Source organism: Actinia tenebrosa, unplaced genomic scaffold (genome assembly GCF_029948245.1).
Source record: "Actinia tenebrosa isolate PJP-AT-01 unplaced genomic scaffold, QUT_ActTen_1.0 PGA_scaffold17__23_contigs__length_9995812, whole genome shotgun sequence".
Taxonomy (NCBI): Eukaryota; Metazoa; Cnidaria; class Anthozoa; order Actiniaria; family Actiniidae; genus Actinia; species Actinia tenebrosa.
In genome coordinates, this window is record NW_028292577.1 from 6,760,935 (window position 1) to 6,783,200 (window position 22,266).

Genomic DNA, 22,266 nt, shown 5'->3' on the forward strand with positions numbered 1-22,266 from the left:
GAGGCAACCACAGACAATCACTGAGAACAGTGAACAAGTAAAATATCTATTTCCCATCCAGAATATTGGGAGAAGATACAAGGGTAAATTAACACCATGAAAAGATGAAAAAAACTTAATGACATTTCGGCATAGTCCTTCTTCTGAGTCTTTTACTCCAGTCGTTAAATTTTACCTTTTGCCATTACGTTTCATTAGAAAACACCGATGCAGCTCACACTAGTTTTTAGCTAGTTATCTCTTCTAGATACTTGGGGAGATTTATTGAATGACTCTGCACCCACCCCAAATTTCCCCCAGCCAAGAAAGCCCCAAAATTGGACAATTACTTTATGATAAGTAATACTTATTTTTTAAAAGCTGTGAAATATGATGCTTGCATGAAGCTATTAACTAAATTTTACAGATATTTCAGTGCTTTTGTCTGCAGTCTTCAAAACAACAGTACACAGGTTTGGTGATTAGCTTGTGTCCTGCACATTGGGGAGGGGGAGCCCCTTCCCCAAAAGTGCCGCTATGAAGGCTAGGGTTGTTGTAAATGAAGTATATTGTATATGCTTGTATAATGTTTGTTGTAGTGCGGCCATTGGATTTATGAATCTTGTATTTGCTGAGGAATTCCCTGAGTACATGAATCACCTACTCTGACAGGCTTCTTTGATTTACATCAAACATACTTAAATCTGAGGTAATTTTTTTATAATGTTAAACTTTTTTTAATTTTTATCTGAATGTCACAACTCAGTAGAGTGTATTTGCACCTCCCTTGCAAATCACTCTTGGTGAATAATGGAATCAATATTTTCTGGTTCTACACAATAAACCTTTATTCAGACCCTATCCCTCTCACCCCTTGGAAATTCCAATCCCCCTCAATAAGGAGGTATGGATATTTTTTGAAACTGCACAATATTCCCTGTACAGACCTACCCCACCCCTTGTTAGATCCAATCTTTCTCTCTTTGGAATGGGAAAGGAATTTTATTGCATGTATATACGTCATGTGCCCCTTATTCAGACCCACCCCCTCCTCAGTAGTAATTTCAAACCCCACTTCAGGATGATAAAAAAAAAAAGGGTTTTTTTTTTTTTGTTTTTTTCTCTTTTTTTGATTCCTTGACACTATAAGGGTGATATACAATTCTTCATTTGTGAAATTAGATGGTTAGCAAGAAATCAAAGGAAGAAACCAGATATGACAGTGATTGCAGGCTGTTGAAGGGCCTGACGTCATTTCTGGTCAACTTTACTCAGTCAGTGAAGAAGGTAACAATTTTACACAGTCTGTACTATATATTTATTGTATATGCTCATATGCAAATATACTTTTTAATATCACGTACCCTCAGTGTGGGTTTAAAACCTAAAACGTCCCATTTCTTGTTAACCTCCCTTCTTGCGCAGAAACAAAGTACCTTTTGCAACCTTGCATGATTTGGGCTCACCATTTTTGTCTTAAAACTGTTTATTTAGGTTCAAAATTTTCCAAAGATATTTATGGATTTGTAAGAAGAGCTGTCGATCCTCAAGTATGATTGTATTTATTTTTTTATCCTTTTCCAAATAATAATTAAGATATTAGGCAATCTACTTCAGAGACAATGATCAAAGATATGATACCAAATCCTTCCATCATTATGTGCATGGATTTCTTGCTCTATAATATTATGCATGTGGTTGTTTCATAGGTGACCTGACTCGATATGAAGTCCTAGAGGTATGTGTGAATACTGTTATCTTTAACAGTATTACCATCAGCATCATCAACAGAATCATCAATTCTCATTTTTTCTTATTTTCATCATCATCATCCTCATCATTCATCAATGATAAAGGTGTATTAGCTTCAGCACCATACTTACTAAAAGCATTATTCGTCAATACCTTGATCATCTTTAGGGTCATCAACACCTAGCAGTCAGTTATCATCATCCACATCTTTTTCAACATCATCAGTACCACCATCAGCATCACCAGCTTGAGAATCATGTCTATCACCATACTCATGCAGCAATGCATCATCGTATGGTCATCACCATACTCATCATCATCATCAGCATCATTATATCATTAACATAATCATCATCATCACTATCCTTATCAACATTATCATCACCATCTTTATCATCATCATCCTCATCATCACCATCATCCTCATATTGTCATCAGCAGGAGCAGTGGCATCAAGATAGACATCATCATAAGTAACCATTCTTGTAACAACAACTACAACTTTACCTTTGTCGCCAGTGTGTACAACCAGTGTGTATACATCTACTCTAGTGCCTTTAAGAACTTTTTCTCTTTCTTTCAGCTGGTCTTAACCTTTTTGCAAAGCATGCTGGGCAGCTTATTGGATACATGACGAATGACTATCAGGTTTGTGTTGCTACCAGACACAAATGTTGCACAGAATGCAACATGGGTAGGATGAGGAAAGGAAGGGAAAGGGAGGGAATGTGCATGATGTGAGAAAAATACCAGTTCTTCACTCAAGTCATAAATTTTGAATCTAAGTATTACCACATAATAGATGTCTTCACCTGGGGCATAACGTTTTCCTATTACAGAGCTTGTTTCATTCATATGAGAATAAGATTCTCTGTTTAAGTTCTATCCATGGGTAGCATGGTGGCTTACGCGGCTAATGCATCTCTTTCACCACTGTGAGTCCAACAGGTCGTGTCGCTGGTTCGAACCCTGCGGTTGCCACACGTGAATTGAGTTTGTTTGATGTGTTGTTCTTTCCTGTGCTACAAGGGTTTTCTCCATGTTCTCCAGTTTTCTCCCTCCTTAAAAATCAACATGTGAGTTGAGCGTTGTGTGCATAGAACATTAAATGTAGTGGTAGTGGGTGTGAGCGTGTGAGTCCCTCATTAGTGCAAAAGCGCTAGAACCATTAGACACTTAAATAAAGTGATTTTTATATATATTCATGTGTCTCCTCATGTGCAACCATTAAACAAAGAAATGATACTCTAGGGAATGACATGAGTTTTGAAATAGTAAGACATTAGCCCAAGCTAATTAGAAGGGTCCTATAAACCTAATCCATCAACTAATCCATCGTATTGTTTTCTACTTGTTTTAATTGTGTTGTACCTCTCCTTGTTGTTAGAAAAGCATGGCATTGCTGATGTTTCCATTCACCCATTGTTTGATTTGTGATAGGCTTTGTATGATTGTTTTTATCGCTGGTGTTGTCATCATAACACAGAAACTAAGTATGCTGGTATTGCTGCAATGGACTCATTTTTGAAAGAAGTAAGCTTTCTTTGGCAAAAAATAAGTTTACTTTATTTATGATAATGTTGATGAAATGGCGATAATGATGATGATAAAGGGAATGATGCTGCTGGTGGTCATGATGATGATGACAATGATGATGATGCTGGTGTTAATAATGGTTAATGATTTGATGATGGTGGTCATGATGATGTTGATGGTGGTGGTGATTATGATGATGATGATGGTGACAGGGATAGTGGTGATGGTGTTGGTCATGACAATGGTCATGATAGTTACGATGGTGTTGATGATGGTGTGGAGATAATGTGATGATATCTTAATAATTGATGATGACGGTGGTGATTATAATGGTAATGATGATGATGATGATGGTGTTGGTATAAACGTTGATGACAATGATGACATACAAGGACTTACTTTTGATTGTGTAATTATCAGGTGTCAGAGTACATTATTTCACAACCCCAAGAAACGTTGGACTCCAAGAAGATTTTTAAGGTAAAATAAATAAACTTACTAAATCACTAGAATCATTCGGTGTTTTAATTAACAAGATATATATTTCAAAAGAGCTGTTACATCAATAGATCATTTGCATTATAGTGACATATACTACCACTACCAGAATGCCTATATTGCAAACTTTAATTTGTTCAAAAGAATCTTGGATGTGAGGCTCACATGAAAATACTAATTAAAGAAATCATTTTTTCTAGATGGAATTTGTAGCATTTCTTTTGTATTTTAGTGTTAGCTTTGCATCTAAAATCATTTTAGAGGGATCCATTTTCTTACCATTCCCATGAGAGAGTAACAATTTGAATAAGGAAATGAAATTTGCAAAGAATTATGGTATTGGTAGTAAAATGAAACCACTTTCTTTGTAGTACTTCATCATGAAGTTCAGGTCTATTCTTGACACCAACACAAGCGATACTCGTCAAATGGCCATTGGAATTAAAGGTTATGGATTCTTTGCTAAGGTATGCTTCCCTTCTTTGCCATCCTTTCCACCTGTCATGATTCCTTTTCTCTCCCCTACCCTTTCCTTCCCAGTGATTGCAATCGGGTTTTTTAATCAAGACATTTTAAACCCACCTTACTGCTCAAATTTCGGTCCCAAGCATTGTGTTGTAGGTGCCAATCCATTTTTAGGAAGCCCTCATCAATATAAGTGGAGTGTGTCCTTTTCGTTCAATTTTATGTAAAGGTCTGCACGATTTCTGCATTAACGTGATTCTCTTCTCGTTTCCATGTTTACATTTTCTTCCCTCTTCGTCTCTCCTCTGCCTTCCCATTCCTGTTACAATCCTCGTGTCTCTAAGGTCGCGTGATAATTAGACCTCTTTACCTTGGGCGTAATGTTTTCCCATTTCACACCACATTTGTTTGAGTCATACCCATATTCATGTGTCTTCTCGTGCGAAGAAACAAAGAAATAATAATCAAGAGAATGACATGTGATCTGAAATGAGAAAACATTACGCCCAAGGTAAATAGGTCTATTCTATCTACTTACGACGGATGATTAACGTATGATTATTTTAGCCATGTAAGATGTTCATGAAGACAGAGGATGTAAAGTTTATGTTTACAGAAATGATGCAGCGAAGTGAGCAAATCTATCTCAGGTTGGTAATTAAATTATGAACTTGTGTGTCGGGTCATAATATATTTAATTGACATGTGTCTTATAACTAATAATTTATTTTGTCGAGCTTCTGGACTAAGGCTGCGTTCATAATGTATGGTAGGGGGGGGCAGGTGAAATTGAGGGGGGATTGGGAAAATTTTGGTAGGAAAAAGGCGGGATGGGAAAATTTTTATCAGAAAAATGGGGGGCATGCACAATTTTTAGAAGAAGCTACAAGCCTTGCTTAGGGGGAATTGTATTTTTTTGCATGACTTTAAGGGGGGTGTTAAGAATTATTCTGAACATTTCAAATTTTCACCTGCACCCCCCCCCCCCTCCCCCCTCCTCTGCCATACATTATGAAACGCAGCCTAAGCTTCCGTTTTGTGGTTTTCTCCTATGCTTCAAGGGTTTTTCTCCGGTTTTTCTCCTTCCCCAAAAATCAACTCCTATAATTAAAATTCGATTATGGAATGAGTCCCACAGGTTTGTTAGTAACTGGCTATTAAGTGCTACCCTCTTAGGAAGCAAGGACGGTTATTTAAACCATTAACAAACCTTCCCCTCCTTTTACTCTTTCAGCAAAGGAGAACTCATTGAAGACAGAATCCACCAGCTTCCAAATTTCCTGGAGGCTTTGTCATTTATCATCGAAGAACTAGACGAGGTAAGAAAATTGCCCAAGGTTGGTTTTGTTATAATCGCTTCTTACACACTTTAGCAAGTTTTTTGAAAAGAAATTGAAGAACTAGACGAGGTAAGAAAATTGGTTGGTTTTGTCGTAATCGGTGTTTTTACACACTTTTAGTAAGTTTTTTGAATAGAAAATGAAAAACTAGAAGAGGTAAGAAAATTGCTCAAGGTTGGGTTTGTTGTAATCGGTATTTTTGCACACTTTTAGCAAATTTTGTGAATAGAAATTGAAGAACTAAACGAGCTAAAAAATTGCCCAAGGTTGCTTTTGTTATAATGGTTTTTACACACTTTTAGCAAGTTTTTTGAATAGAAATTGAAGAACTTGACGAGGTAAAAAAATCTCCCAAGGTTGGTTTTGTCGTAATCGGTGTTTACACACCTTTAGCAAGTTTTCTAAATAGAAGAGGAACATTTTGCAAGCTTTCTAGCATTTTTGGCATTAGGAAAGATAGCAATATAACTTTTTCATTTTTTTTCTAACTTAAAGAGAATTATTTTGCATAAAATAATTGCACTTGATACGGTCACTGTACGAGCAACCGCGCGCGAAATTAGTAACGAACCAATCAAAACCCTTGGTCACGGTATGCTTCTTTTTTAACAGATCACGGACGGCTTTCTTGTGTCCCTCAAGAGACTTATCATAGTCCTGTTTGAACACTTCCCCAAGTTAACCAAAGGACCCAGATTCCTTTGCTTCAGGTCTCTGGTGAAGCTGTTGTTTAACTTGTCAACCAAGGGAGCCGTGCTCAAGTATTTACTCTCGCAAATCAGTGAGTATAGTAACAGAGTGAAAATGTTAAGTGTTAAAAAATAATACATGGTACGACTTGTTGCAAAACCACTGAACATTACTTTTTACCTTGAGTAAAAGTATCATTTCTTTGTTTAACTGTTGTGCAGAAGGCACATGAACATGGATACAACTCAATAAAAAATCGTATTCTTAAGAGAGTGACATGTGGTCTGTAATGGGAAAACATTGCACCCAAGGTAATGAGATATATTCTCATGCACAACCGTTAAATAAAGAAATGATACTCTAGGGAATGACACGAGGTTTGAAATGGGAAACTATTACACCCAAGATAAAAACGCCTGTGTATTTCTTTCGTTTCAGTTTATCATGGTCTCATAAGGACTTGCTCTCATCCTGTTGTAATTTCCGAGGTTTGTTTGAGAGTCATTAAATTTGTGTATATAGATCTGGTGTGATTTACATAAGGGGTTGCCCGTATGTAGGACTGGCGTTTGAAAATACTTCTTAGAAATGCAATAGGTGGTGTGCGCTGCTAATTTGGTGCCTCTTACTGCTGTGGTCATGAGTTGCGTGTTTGTTCTCTCTTGTGTTTCTTTTCCAGGCTTTCCGGTTTTCCTCCCTCTGGAAAAATCAACTTCAAAATTCCTTTTTTTCTTCACACACCTTGTCTAAATAAATGTTGTTGTTGTTATTCTGAATGAATCAATGACTGTTTTCTCAGGTTGACGATGAAGGCATGGAAGCAAATGGTTTACAAAGACGACAGAAAGTTTCGTACAAGGATTACCTTGAGCTGTGGGAGTATCTGCTTGATAAGAATAAGTTTAAGGTTGGTGTCTAATCATTCTGGTGTTACTGTCACTTCATTGTAATAGTAGCAACGACGACGGCAACAATAACAACAACAACGAAGGCTGTGACAACAACCACAGTAGCAACAGTTACAGTAACAACACCAACGATGACAGCAACATCAACGATCATATAAAGAACGATGATGACAAAAAATGCGTCATCTATGGAGAAACACGTCAAATAAATAAAGTGAATGAAAATGAAGGAGGAAAGAAAGAAAGGAAGAAAGAAAAAGAAGGAAAGAAGGAAAAAACCCACTGGAATTGTGTTGGAGAAGCAAGAATACCTTTAACCCATTTATTTTATTCTTTGCCTCTTCTAGCATCTCAACTTATTGGCTACAGACCTGGAGAAGAGAGAAGCCATGCATGAGATGGTTTACGATGAAATGATTCAAGCAATTTTGAGAATTATCCACAAACTAGACTTGACATCTACAAAAGATGGTCAATCAGACGATCAGGTAAGAGTTAAGGCTTTTATTTCTTAGGTCTTTTGAGGGAGGGGGGGGGATTTTGTAGGCAGATCTTTAATGCGGATACCATTTAACTGTACTGATAAGAACTGTGATTGGTTGGTTTGTTCTTCCTGATTTTGTACTGGTTCATAGCAGACACCATTTGACGGCAATAGTACGTGCGGTTATTGGCTGGCGTGTTTTACTATTCAACAGTATTTTATTGATTTTGAAGCGCATTGAGACCATGTAAAATGCGCTATATAAGAACCCCGTTATTATTGTTATTATTTTGATTGGCTTAGAGCTGATGCCATTTGTTGCACGAATAAAAATACCTTTCCGAGGCATTCCACAGGGAACCCACTTTAGAAACATATTATAAAAATAAAAAATCAATCTTTTTCAGGGCGAGGACACCCAAGAAAGGTCCACCTCTGGCCCCAGTGATGCAGACAAGACTGATTTAGTATTGTCTGACCCTGTTGCTGGCCTGCAGCCGCGAGTACAGAAAGATTTTCTTGTGTTCATCAACCTAGTAGATTTTTGCAAGTAAGTATTTACCTACAAGAGGTCGAGGGCTCGGAGGTCCATGGAAATTTCTGGAATGGAATTTGGCGTCTCAAATGTTTTTTCACTTAGTGTTCTTGTACATTTTTCAAATGACAGATATCAGAGTTACGCACTATTGATTTAATTCAAACAATTGTTTCATGTCGAGGCATTTGGGTCAATAACAATCAATGTATAGAAACTGAACCAAATGTGGCAATCGTTTGAAGGCAATAGAGTGTAACTATGATATCTGTTATTGTTTGTTTCTTAGGGCAGTTCTACCAGTGCACTGTAACCAATCGTTTGAACGTTGGATCTACGTTTTTGGGAGAGACATTATCGTTTTGTCAACAAGGTACGTGTTTTCTCTTTCATTCATTCATTCGCTCCTTCTCCTCTATTTATTTATCCACCATGCATCTTCCTTCCATGCATCCATGAATCCATCTATCCATCCATCCATCATCCATCCATCCATCCATCCATCCATCCATCCATCCATCCATCCATCCATCCATCCATCCATCCATCCATCCATCCATCCATCCATCCATCCATTTATCCATCCATCCATCCATTCACCCATGCACCCATCCATGCATCCATCTATCCATGCATCCATCTATCCATGCATTCATCCATCCATCTATCCATCCATCCGTCCATCCATCCGTCCGTCCATCCATCCGTCCGTCCGTCCGTCCGTCCGTCCGTCCGTCCGTCCGTCCGTCCGTCCGTCCATCCATCCATCCGTCCATCCATCCATCCATCCATCCTTTCATGCATGTATCTATGCACCCATCGATCTTCCAATCCTTCCCATCGACTTTGAATTCTACATTCTGTTTGTAATATATTTTATTTCTTTTTGTCTTACTCAGGTTTCCAGTCATTAGTGGGTTCTACAAACTTCTCCAGGTGACCATGAAGATTGGCAAGGAGATTCGTTTCTTCAAGGTACAAGAAAAATACCGAAAATCGAAGCCAAACAAGATGGAATTGAAATTGAATTGGAATCGTTTTTTATCTTGGGAGACTGGGTAGAGTGTAAGGCTTCTTTCCCCCTCCCCCTCCCCCCTCATTCAATCTAATAATATAATAATCACTATCATCAGGACATCAAAATGGAAAACCAGAAGACCGCTGAAGATATGGATATAGAGGTCGCAGACAACAGTGATTGTACCAACTGCTTTGTTCTGTTCAGAAAGTTTATCCAAGAGGTATGTTTTGAAAGGTCATGTTTAAACAGTTCTCTCGAGATGAAAGTCCCGTGAAAGTCTACGTCCTTGGATGGTGTCACCTTGCCATGGTACCACCCTGGGATGGCGTTGCCCCGGAATGGTGTCTCCCTGCCATGGTGTTGCACCACCATGGTGTTCCTCCCGCCATAGTGTTCCTCCCGCCATGGTGTTCCTCCCGCCATGGTGTTCCTCCCACCATGGTGTCTCCCCGCCATTGTGTCCCCCCACCATGGTGCTCCCACGTCATGGTGTCCCCCCGCTATGGTGTCCCCCCGCCATGGTGTTGCCCAAGGTCCAAAAAAATACATATAAATGTAGCCTTAGTCTTCAGCCATTTCTAATACCTTAACTCGATACTTCTTTATTTTTTTCTTTCAAGGTTTTAGTAAAGATGAAGCAATACAAGGAGGACCTGCTTTCTTCCTGTCTCGAGCTTGTCCTGTCTCTGCCACACGAGTTGGTCCTGCTTGACGTCTCTAGTATTGTTCCAGCTCTAGAGGTAAAGACTTGTCAATACTGTTGGGAATCAAGGGTGGTGTAGTCATAGGTGCACATGTCTCCCTCCTTCGAGGTCGCGGGTTATTTCCTGGGCTCGGCATCAATTATGAGTAGAGTTAAGTCTCTCCATTGATTTCAAGGTTCCTCCTGCCTTACTCATTCCCCAAAATCTAACACGCTAAATTCCAACTTGATGTGTCAGTTAGTCGTGTCCTGCTCAGATGTTCAACAACATAATTTTGGTAGAAAAACCAAGGAACCAAACGTTTTTTCATTGAAAGTAGAATATTAATTCCTTATAAGCTTTTAAGGTTATTTTCCATTTTTTTTTACCTCAGCTGACGTTGAAGCTTGGTCTTAGTTACCCTCCTCTAGCTCAGGCAGGCATTGATGCCTTGGAGTCGTGGAACGAGACCCTTCCTCATGATGTATTGAGACCTTACTTTAAAGACATTCTGCCTTGCTTTGATGGGTATCTGAAGAGCACTGTAGAATCAGGCGAGCAAGATAATGGAAGGCGATTTTTCCTTCCTTCCTTCCTTCCTTCCTTCCTTCCTTCCTTCCTTCCTTCCTTCCTGCCTTCCTTCCTTCCTTCCTGCCTGCCTGCCTGCCTGCCTGCCTTCCTTCCTTCCTTCCTTCCTGCCTTTCTTCCTGCCTTCCTTCCTTCCTTCCTGCCTTCCTTCCTTCCTGCCTGCCTGCCTCCCTCCCTCCCTCCCTTCCTTCCTTTATTTATTCATTCATCTCTTCATTCTTTCACTTATTTTTCCTTTTATTTATATCAGATAATTCCTCCCAAGAGGCAAGCAAAACAATTACCATGGCAACGGCAACGTCATCAACAAGGGGAAGGAAGATCCCTGTAAAGTTGTTAAAATCTTCAAAAGTCGACAAAGAAGTAAGCTTATTTCAGTCGTAATAACTGGGAAATTTGATTTTAGTTACTAAAAAATAATGATATTTTTTTGGCAAACTGGACATACGTTCTGTTCAAAGAATGCGCTGTCTCTACTAAAACAGCGTTTGGGGATAACTTGTGGTTAATGCAATTTTTGTTTTGTTTTTTGTTTTTGTTAAATACAGACTAACATATTATAGATATTTTATTATATATATTATCTTTGGTTGCGTTTGATAGAGCACAGAAGGTCCGCTAATCAAGATAAGAAGCCGTATTCTTCGCCTTCTCGGTACTCTAGGAGGTGCTGTGAATCTCGGTCTCCTTGGATCCGACATCGCTGTTGATCCATCTCGAGCCGTTGCCTGGGATACCACAAACCATCTGTCGTTCGCTGTGCCATTTCAAGACATGAAGCCAACTATATACCTCGGTAAAAAAATCTCCCTTGTAAAACCAATTTTTTAAAGTCTTTACTTGAGTTCGGGGAAGACTGGTACCCATTTGTCGTGCATGGAATTATGGGGTTAAACATCTTTCTCTTAATAGAACTATTTACCTTCGTTGTTTGTTGTCCCATTTCAGACCATGTGATGCCACTCTTGGGAGTTGATTCTTTCATGTGTTGATATTTTTATGAAACTTTCATAATAAAAGAACAATTCTCAAGGGAATGTCACGTGGACTGAAATGGGTAACTTGCATACGAAGGTAAAAAGAGGTCTATTCAGTCCCATAATGTTACATTTGTATAGTCGTTCAATGTTTTCCTAGGGAAGTTCTTATCTTTGATTTCCGTTTCTGCTATTGTAATGTACAATCTGCACATGCCATGCTTCCAATCCCTCCCCTCCCCTCCCCTGTGGTATCTGCGCCGCCCCATCTTAATCAGTTATCGTTTTGAATTTCAGATCCATTTTTACCCAGAATCGTCGAGCTGGCCACTACGTCTAGTAATCGACAGACCAAGGTACGAAGTGTTCCTAGCAATGTAACTCAGTAATATTTTACAGCAATCGTTTACTTTAGATAAACATTTCAAAGCTTTAATTTTGTATCTCATTATGGTCATAAAAATTTGTTAGTTGTTTTTGTAGCTTTACGATTAAACAGGGCCATTTTCGTTCCATTACATTTTTTATGAGGAATGGCGGATGCTGTGCGCTGTTTTTTTTTTTTTTTTTTGTTTTTTGTTTTTTCATTTTTTATGTATTGTCATCATCGTTTATTTACTTGGCCCCATTTGAAAAAAAATCACAATGCTTTAATATATATTTGTAAAATCGTACAATTTTTTCCACTGCAACGTTTGTGCAGTGTGTAAAACTTTATACTTACACTTTTTTTCTTTTTTTACATACAAATATTCAAATCTTACTACAACAACAACAGCAACAACAAAAAGAAATAAAAATAAATAAACACATACATCAATAAATAGCTAATAATGTGCGCTGTTTCTAATCGCTTTGGGTCGTAGGTTATTCTTCAACCGGACCCGCCACCATACGTGGTTAGAACCCCCCCCCCCCCCCCCCCCAGGTCTCCGGTTTTCATTCTTACTCAAAAATCAGCTTCTAAATTCGATTTCGGTGATGGAACGCTGGCCACAAGCTTGTTATTCAAGTGCTACCTTCGTAAAGCAAGGAGCATTTTATGAGATATTCGTAGTCACTGGTGCATAGTGTAATTTATTTCGTCTTATCGCTCATTTTCTATTCCAGGTAGCCGCGTGTGAGCTGCTTCATTCATTGGCTCTCTACATGCTGGGAAAAGGTGTTACACAACCTGGTCACAAGGTAAAACGTCAAAAAGGTCATTCTTATTGCAGCCATTTTTGAGTGAGGAGCATGTGACGTCATCGCCGCGTGACCCAGGCTCAGTTCGGAGGAAATATGATAAAGCACTAGAGTTATTTCTCATTCAAATCATGATGGTGGTGGTGATGATGATGATGATGATGGTGTCGATGGTGGTGATGTTGAATAAGGCGGGTGATGATTATGATGTTGATGGTGATGATGATGATTAATGGTGGTGATGATGATGACTCCGATGGTGAATATGAATGATGATGATAGCGGTGATGATGAATAAGACGGGTGATGATGATGATGGTGATGATGATGATGGTGATGATGATGATGATGGTGATGATGATGAATAAGGCGGGTGATGATGATGATGGTGATGATGAATAATGGTGATAATGGTGATGATGATATATATGATGATGGTGATGGTAGTCAATGAAATCGTCGCTTGATGATCATCCTTGTCATCCAACATGGTAGACATTGATCACAAAGATCCGTGCGACACATTGCTAATTTTCGTCTTTTCTTCCAACTGGATACCCTCGTTAAAGTAAGAAATGCTGACATCGCTTTGCCGGGCCGTATTCTTATTAAAACGATTGATATTCGTTGTGTTCTGGCTACTCAGTTAATTGTTTGTGTGAATCTTAGGAATTCGATTTCTTTCCCTCCCGCCTCGTAAAATGCATGCCACTAAATAAACCAGCTGTTGCTTGAACATGTCGTTTCTCAGCGCAAAGAGGAAGGGGTTAAGACAAGCATTAATGTTAAAACAAAATAACGGGAAGCACGAAAATATGAACAAATAAACTCGATGTGCTGTGAGTTTCTCTGTGAAGATCTCTGGAGTGTTATTGTAGAAGTTCGAATGGAAGTATAACAAAACCGTTGGAATAACAAAAAATACCAAATTGGTGAACACTATCGATGAGATCTTCTTAGCAACCTTTAGGTCGGTTCGGTTCCCCATTTCTTGTCCAGATCTCTTAACATTGACATATATTCTCAAGTACAGAAGGATTCCTATGATGTAAGGAGCCATAAGGCCACACGTGGTAAGAAGCAACGCAGTACGAACGGCCAATGAAGCATTTGTTTCATATGTGTTTGGAAGACTGCAGTGGGATACTGGGTGATACTTAATCTTACCGTCGGCGAAGAATGGGACGGCGGCTGTTACTATAGCAACAGCCCATGCCAATAACCAAAACCTCAGGGCAGTTTTTCTGTTCAATCTCTTTTCTGGGTTCAAACCGTGGACGATGACAAGGTAGCGTTCGACTGTGAGGAGTAGTGACGTCAATGGACTTGTGACTTGCGCAGTAGTGAAAAGGATTCCAGATATGTTACACTTGACCTCGTTTACGTGTATTGTAGACTCAGTTAGGATTTCTTCTTGATGGAATGAAATGAATGACGTAAATGTAGCTTGTAATATTGAATACAATCCTGTCAAGAAATCACTAGATGCCAACATGGCAACCAGGACGAATGAAGGAGACTTCCTTAATTTTTTCCTTAGCAACACGGTTGCTATGACAATGAGGTTAATTAACATCGACACAGTTCCAAGCGAGTAGAGTATATACTTCATACTCGTGAAGACTGCGAGGCGGGCATTATCGTAAGGTGCATGGTTCTCGTAGTAATAGCAGATCATTTGGTGCTGACACTTAACAATGAAATTCAGCTTGTAAAACTCGTACAATTGTCCGTATTTTACCTTGTTTGGGAATGAAAATTCTAATTCCTCGTCTTCATCCTCGTCCGCCTCATGTTCATCTTCATGATCATCTTCGGTTGAAGTTTTCTCATTGTTATTTTCACACTCGTTGTTTTCACACATGTTTTCTTTGCTGTCGTTCCCGCACATTTTGTCTCCGTTGGGCTCCCTGTTTCTGTCACTGCAGTTTTTTCTTGATGCAACTTTCTTTGCATTACTCAACGAGCAAACTCCGCATTCCTTCCTCCACCACACCCCTTCTATCATTTTTAACTTGGACAGACTCAACAGATCGTTGCCTGGCAACCAGTGTTGGTTTCCTGTGACGTTGAGGTAGGCAAGGTTTGGGAGGTCTCTACTGACGTTGCCATGCCAACTTCTCATGTCATTGAACTGCAAATTTCTAAGAAAATTTTGAAATGAGTTTGTTTTCATGACGTTTAAAATCATACTTTTTCTTGATGGGATATGTTTATGGAATGTCTATTGTATTGTCCTTTTAGCCTCGCGTCAAAGATTAGTAAGGGTGGTGTAGTGGTAACACACTCTCTCTTCTGGGGTCTTGAGTTCGATACCTGGACTCGGTATGTCATGTCAGTAAAGTTTGTTAGTTCTCTACCTCGATGCGAGGGGTTATCTCCGTGTTCTCCGGTTTTTCTACCTCCGCAAAACCTTAGAATCAAATTTTGATTTCGATCTGTAAGTTAGCGCTAGCCGTGCCTTGACTTAGACCAGCTGAGAGGTTGTTTCAGGGTTCGAATCTGTGATTTAGCCGTGCCCTGACCTAGAGCAGCCCAGAGGTTGTTTCAGGGTTCAATCTGTGATTTAGCCGTGCCCTGACCTAGAGCAGCCCAGAGGTTGTTTCAGGGTTTGATCTGTGATTTAGCCATGCCCTGACCTAGAGCAGCCCAGAGGTTGTTTCAGGGTTCAACAAAATTTGAAGGTATTATTATTTTTACTTACAAAATTGTTAATTGAGTGAGGTTTCGTAGAACTCTTGTATACAACGCTCGCATGTTTGTTCCGGACAAATCCCTAAAAAAGATAAATTCAAAAAATTGTTAAGTCGTTTAGCAAAAGGAAAGTTGATTCAGTCAAAGCCGCCATACCTAAATCGAACAATTTTATCAAACTTTAAAGAGACTGCTCACAAGAGACTGGTCGTAAAGGATTTGGATTAAAGGATAGTGTATTAAGGATACTGGATTTGGGTAAAAACCAAGGAATCGAGAGAATTTGGGGAAAAAAAAAAAAAAAAAAAGAAAGAAAATATCAATATAGGAAAATAAATAATAATATTAATATAAAACTCAGACCTGGTCGAAAGCAATCATTGTAAAAAGAACGAAGATCCCATATAAAGACAAACTTAAGCTGTTTTCACTTTTAGCATTACTGACTAGAGAAAAGCTTTATGCAAAGACAATCTAATTTTAGTTACTTCTTATTAAAGTTTTCTACTCACAAAGAATATATCCGAGAAAAGTGTTGGCCAAATAGATAACTGCTAGAACTGTTTTCACGTCCAGTAATATTACACCTCGCTTCCAGCTTCTGCGATTCATTTTCCACGCAGAAACAAAAATCAGAACACCTGGGTTCTTGTTCAACATCCTCTAAATTCACAGCTCTTAATAACGTTAGAAAAGCGAGGATGAATTTGAGTGATTTGTAATCCATTTGTATTCGTATGTGAAAGCTTCTCAGCGACGTAGAGAGTTCAGTCTTGAATGCAGGAAAGCTCCCAAGGTTCTGAGTAGATATGTTGTGTATACTGAGATGAAGTTGCTAGGTCAAGAGAGAGTATTAACATGAGTAATGAAGATGTATTCATGATAGAGTGGCTTTACAGCCGTTACGATACCATAATGCTTTGCCTTTCATCTTAAAATTAACACCTTTTTTTTATTCTTTTACGGTACGAGAAAAAGAGATTTTTTTGATAATGATGTCCTTGTTAGATAACTCTGTTGGTTAACATATTCCATTGAGACGCGAAGTAATAATAAAATGATATTGATAATAATAATAATAATAGTAATTATCATTATCATCGTCATCATATAATAATGATTACTTAATATAGTACAGTATATATAGCAAAAATATCTTTTAAAATGCTCAAATATATATAAAATAACTTAAATAAAGACAGTATAATGTACCAAATGATTTTTTTTAAAGTAATCGACTAAAGTATAGTTTAATAAATGAGCAGGAGTGTTTTATCAGGATTTAAAAACACGAGGCATAGCCGAGTGGTTTTAGACCTGATAAAACACGATCTGCGAGGTTATTGAACGACTTCAAAATTTCATGAATATTTAATGAGCATTTTTTCATCCTGAGATGAAGTTGCTAGGTCAAGAGAGAGTATTAACATGAGTAATGAAGATGTATTCATGATAGAGTGGCTTTACAGCCGTTATGATACCATAATACTTTGCCTCTCATCTTAAAATTAACACCTTTTTTCATTATTTTATATTATATTGCAAGATTGTGGCAAATGAAAATAATAAATGATATAGAAAAAGGAATTAATCACAAATATTTAAAAGAATATCTGGCCCCCTACATTGATGAAAAGAACTGTTTTTATAATAACTGCGAGATATTTTTTTGACTTCTTTTAGTAATTCTCAGAGGGCAATTGGGTTGTTAAACACGATTCTCAGTATTGAAATACGATGAGAATATGCTGCAAAATCAAACAGGAAAAAAATCCCCCAAAAAAATTAAAAAAAACAAAAACAAATCTTAGTATTTTTACATCTGTTAATACCTTGTAACTATGGAAACATAACTTCTACTTTAAATCATTTTGAATTACACGAGTCAGTATTAACCAGTTGTAACATTAACTTTAAAATGTTGGGGTTTTTTTTGATAAGATTTTTTCAGGCACGGACCATTTGATTTTTGCCGTATTAGTCGGTACGAACTTTTGGTGTGCTCGATTTTTTTTTCAGCTACGCAGATCAAGATATCGTTTTAATGGATGCTCGATAATTTCTTTAAAGAAGTTGACCTTGCTTGATATTCGTGCCCCTGTCCTTCTAAACAGAAAATTAATTTTCCATCCCCTTATTTTTGGAACTCAGCAGTTTTTTTAAAGTGCTACTACGACGAAAATCGCTCAAACTTGGATTCAGCTGAAACTTCCTAAGAATACTCTTTAAAGGTCCAATAATCACTGTATGAAGTGTTTTCTCGATTTTCAGGACGAAAGTATGATATTTTTACGATTATTTGTTGGAGTCTGTGACGTCATACACTCAACATCAAACATTGCTACATATATTTCTTTGTATATAAATCCTTAATTTATTTTATTCCTATGAAGTCCAAAGGGTGGCTAATGTGCTTATTTCACATTACTTGTGACTATAATTTATATTTTGGGGTGTTTGGGTATTTCTTTCTCCCTTTACTACTGATATTTTGATCATAAACTACAAAGAAGTGTATGGAGCGATGTTCGATGTTAAGTGTATGATGTCACAGACTCCAAAAAATAATCGTAAAAATATCATACTTTCGTCCTGAATATCGAGAAAACACTTCATACAGTGATTATTGGACCTTTAAAGAGTATTCTCAGGAAGTTTCAGCTGAATCCAAGTTCGAGCGATTTTCGTCGTAGTAGCACTTTAAAGTTGCTGTAAATACCATACTTCAAAAGAATGCCGATAAACTAATTTTATCGACTCGAAATTAAATAAATATTTTGAGGGCCTCTCACCGCTGTTGAAGAGTTGCTTGTTAAAGAGTTCCTTGTTGCAGTTGCAGAGCTGCATTGGAGATTGGAGCCTGTCTTTGCACTTGGTAGTATGACAGCCCTAACTGGGATACAACAGCGAAATAAATTACATTTTAAAATTTAAATTTAATTTGTCATTTAGATTAAGACAAACATAAATTAATTCTCCAGTCTAGCTTCAAACTAAAACGCATTGATGAATTTTCGAGAAAGATTTTTCTATTCATAATTATTCCAAAATGTCAAAAGTTGAATTAGAAAATAGCATATCGTTCAAGTTTACACGCTTTATTTGTCTATGCCTTCGGCAAATGATAAAGAAAGTCTTCAAATTAGGACCATAAGCCGCTTTAAAATGTAATTAAAATCAGTGGTTTTTTTTTAGATTCAGACAAACAGCAATTAATTCTCCATTTTACATGAAGCTAAAAAACTTTGATGAATTTTCAAATTTTCAATTGGAGAATTGGAGAATTTTTCATCAAACTTTACACGTTTTTTTTTTTTTTTTTGTCCATAAGGTCGGCAAATGATAAACAAAGTCCTCGAATCAGGACGGTTTGCTGCTATTATTAAATGTAATTTGTTTATAATTTTGGTGCATAGTTGCCAAAAGATAAATATCAATGGTTAAATCTGCACTATCGATCCCTCCTCTAAATTTGGCCTTGATATTTCCTAGATAGTTTCCTTCGAAATCTGAATTACATTTTATATTTTAACAATCTAGCACCTGCCTAAAATGGAAATATTATTTCAAAAGAGCTCGTTTTATGATGAGTCCCAATTACAAATCCAATTCAAATCTGGACTGACTTGGAGTTATTTTTGGGGCAAATTTAAGACCATGGAAACTCGACTCAAGAAAATTCTTAAATGAGAAAAAAAATTTAAACAACACAAACAATTGAAAAGAAATTATCGGTTCAAGATCTTTTCGGCTTTTTTTTATCGAGTTTCTTTGACATTTGATTTCATATTTTTTGTTTGTTTTCCACGACACAACAGAGATTCAGAAGTTAGATAGTGTGATTAACCCCAGTTTGAATTTGTTCAGGTTTTCCTTTTTTCCTAATGTATTTGATCAGTTTGTTTATCAAAAGAATATGACGTATATTTGTTTCAAATCACAGAAAAATATGTCTCGTTACTCGTTAGAAAAATATCTCTCGTTACTTTCAAAGGAAAAGAAAAGAATGTTTTGAAAAAGGAATTGCGCGAAAATTCGGTACAATCACTTATTAAAAGAATTTTCCATTGTTTACCTTCTTGAAAAAATTGGAATAAATCAACGATTATTAATTGTCCTTGAAAGCCGGTGTTTTTGAATTTATTTGCTAAACATAAACCAAAATTACTTCAAACTACATAAGCAGTTTTTGAGATAATTATATTAAAGAGCAACATGCATTTTATCTTAGATTTTACAATTATTATATTTATATATTTATATTTATATTTATGTATATTATTATATTTTCTATCTTCGCCGACTGTAAAAATATTATTTTACCAAAAATATGGTAAGCATGATGTTATGACCAAAGGTGTTGCCATGGAGAAAAAGATGTTGTTTTTCAGTATCTTTTGGAAGACATGGTGAACGTTTTCGTCAATGCTAAAAGTATTTTGATGGCGAAAGATGATTTCATGGACAAGGTTTTGTCATGCTAAAAAGTGTTGCTATGGTGAATAAGTTGCCATGACAAAATATTGTCATATTGAACATATTGCTATGGCCAAAGGTGTTGCCATAGTAAATATATTGCTGTGACTGAATGTGTTGCCATGGTGAAGAAGTTGCCATGACCAAAGGTGTTGTCATAGTAAATATATTGCTGTGACTGAAGGTGTTGCCATGGTGAAAAAGTTGCCATGACCAAAGGTGTTGTCATAGTAAATATATTGCTGTGGCCGAAGGTGTTGCCATGGTAAGGATGTCGTGTGATTATGCCCTGCAAATAGCTTATTGTGTGTGATATAATTTTTTTTAGAGCCTCATGGAAAAACTGTGGAAACGAATAATCCCAGCTCTCCTCCAACTTGCCTGTGATGTCGAAAGGGTACGTTTTGCAAATATAAGTGCAGAGAAACTGAAAATTTTCAAAATCTTCAAGTGAGAAATGTGCTTCCTTTTATTACAGGTTGCAGCACAGTTATTTCGTCCTCTTGTATCTCAACTTATTCACTGGTTCACGAACAATCGCAAGTACGAGAGCCCAGAAACCATGGCTTTACTCGAAGCTTTGCTGGTAAGAAAATGGATTCATATGTGTATGAGAATATATATGAAATATATAATAAATATATTTTATAATAAATAATAAATATATAAAATGGATTTAACCTTAAAATACCAAAAATTCGAACAGGAAACGATCACTTTGGTCTACCGACCCAAATACTCGCATGAGCAGCACACACTGTTTCTTCTAAATATAAAGGATTCTTGTATACTTTTACTGATAATAGACGTTGCCTTGCTTTAACTCTCACAGGACGGAGTAATTCATCCAACGGATACAGCTCTGAGGGATTTTACTGCACAGTGTTTGAGTGAATTCCTTCAATGGTCCATCAAGCAAACGACACAAAAGGTTACTCATTTATGAACCACTTTATATTATGATTATTTATCTTTGATACACTGAGATACATTTTGATAGAAAAGTTGCAAATCTTTTCTCAACTGGGAGATGATAGTGGAGGGATGTCATGAAAGCGAGGCTGGCAGGGTCAAGGAAAGTGCGAAATTGTTCAAAACTGGGTTAGACGATTAACGTATTCCTCTTGAAGTTACCTTGGTGCAAATATGACATGAAGATTGGAGAATTTCTTGTTAGCTCACATAAATGCAGTTTTAGTTCACTCGTTTGGCCAACCAACCTTAGGAATGGTTTTTCAAGGTGGTATCAACGTCATACTTGTTCAATAATTTTCTTTTTGGAACAGCATTTAGCAAAAAGTCCTATCAATATCAAATCTCTGCTGAAGAGACTATACAGCTTGGCATTGCATCCAAGCGCTTCTAAAAGACTTGGAGCTGCGCTGGCGTTCAATAATATCTACAAAGTATTCAGGTGAGGTCAATAACTTCGCGAATCAAGAAAGAGACCTAACAAACTCTACTCACGTGTGACACCATGTCCAGGAATCAAACCTGAGACCCATTCATGTTCATGAAAGGCGAATCCGCCACTGCAACGCCAACCTTGATTTCCTTAACACCTTTTAAGTCTTGTAAATATAGGCGCATAAGAATCAAATTCTTTTTTCATAATTAGAGAGGAATCGTCGTTGGTTGACGAGTTTGCACTGGAGATTCTTGTAACTTATCTGGACAGTCTGGCCCTGGCTCATGCTGATGATCTCGCTCAGGGTATGTGCAAGATGTATTGATGTGGGTGCAGGTAGACGGACGTTGGATGCAAGAGGAAGAGGAGGATGCTATTGTCACTTTCTTCACTCCCACCTTCCACCCTCTGCAGTCCGTCTGTCCTTAGTCCCCCCTCCCTCTGTAGATTCCTACCTCCCCTCTGTAGATTCCTACCTCCCCTCTGTAGATTCCTACCCTCCCTCTGTAGATTCCTACTCTCCCTCCCCCATCGTCCTGGTCCTTTTCTCCCTCAGTTATCTTCTCGTCCTGCATAATTCTCAACCCTCCTTTATTAGCTCCCATATTCTTTCATAGCCTTTCATTTCCTTCCTGCTAAGTTTTCCTACACAATTCTCTGGGTTCTTTATAGGTACTCAGGAACAATGTAGACAGGTAATTTTACACATGGAAAGGATCATCAAAGTAAAGGCTGGGCTTCTCAACAAAGAAAACAAAAACAGACGAATACCAAGGTAACATTCCAGTTTATGATTGGCAGTTGGTGACCGGAAATGACGTTAACTCATCTTGACCAATCACGATCCAAAGCAAATCTAGTCATACTCCATTTTGAAAATAATAACTTGAATATCCCTTTCTCTAAAGCTTGGTCATAGTCTTTTACAGGACTTTGAGATTATCCGATAGGGGTCTTGTAAATAGAAACAAGGTTGTACCCAGGCCTCCGCAGTTTTGTCCATACCCCATTGCCGATAAAACCGAACCCACCCATATATTGGACAGT

The 22,266-nt window shown here is 37.6% G+C and overlaps 1 protein-coding gene and 1 long non-coding RNA gene across 2 annotated transcripts; both read left to right on the plus strand.

Moving 5' to 3' along the window:
• Positions 1–3,171: 3,171 nt before the first annotated feature.
• Positions 3,172–4,206, plus strand: LOC148910372 (uncharacterized). The gene is made up of 3 exons (XR_016120077.1): positions 3,172–3,264; positions 3,688–3,747; positions 4,137–4,206. It is a non-coding gene; the product is annotated as an uncharacterized LOC148910372 (long non-coding RNA).
• Positions 4,207–6,292: 2,086 nt separating this feature from the next.
• Positions 6,293–21,998, plus strand: LOC148910373 (DNA-dependent protein kinase catalytic subunit-like). The gene is made up of 20 exons (XM_089031678.1): positions 6,293–6,351; positions 6,699–6,748; positions 7,060–7,167; positions 7,516–7,656; positions 8,060–8,202; positions 8,477–8,560; positions 9,087–9,162; positions 9,321–9,428; positions 9,829–9,948; positions 10,286–10,445; positions 10,730–10,842; positions 11,083–11,275; positions 11,754–11,812; positions 12,567–12,641; positions 20,140–20,208; positions 20,290–20,397; positions 20,644–20,742; positions 21,098–21,225; positions 21,430–21,524; positions 21,892–21,998. Exons 3-20 carry the CDS (start codon positions 7,075–7,077, stop codon positions 21,996–21,998), a joined length of 1,971 nt encoding a protein of 656 aa, XP_088887804.1. The 5' UTR covers positions 6,293–6,351; positions 6,699–6,748; positions 7,060–7,074.
• The last annotated feature ends 268 nt before the right edge of the window (positions 21,999–22,266 follow it).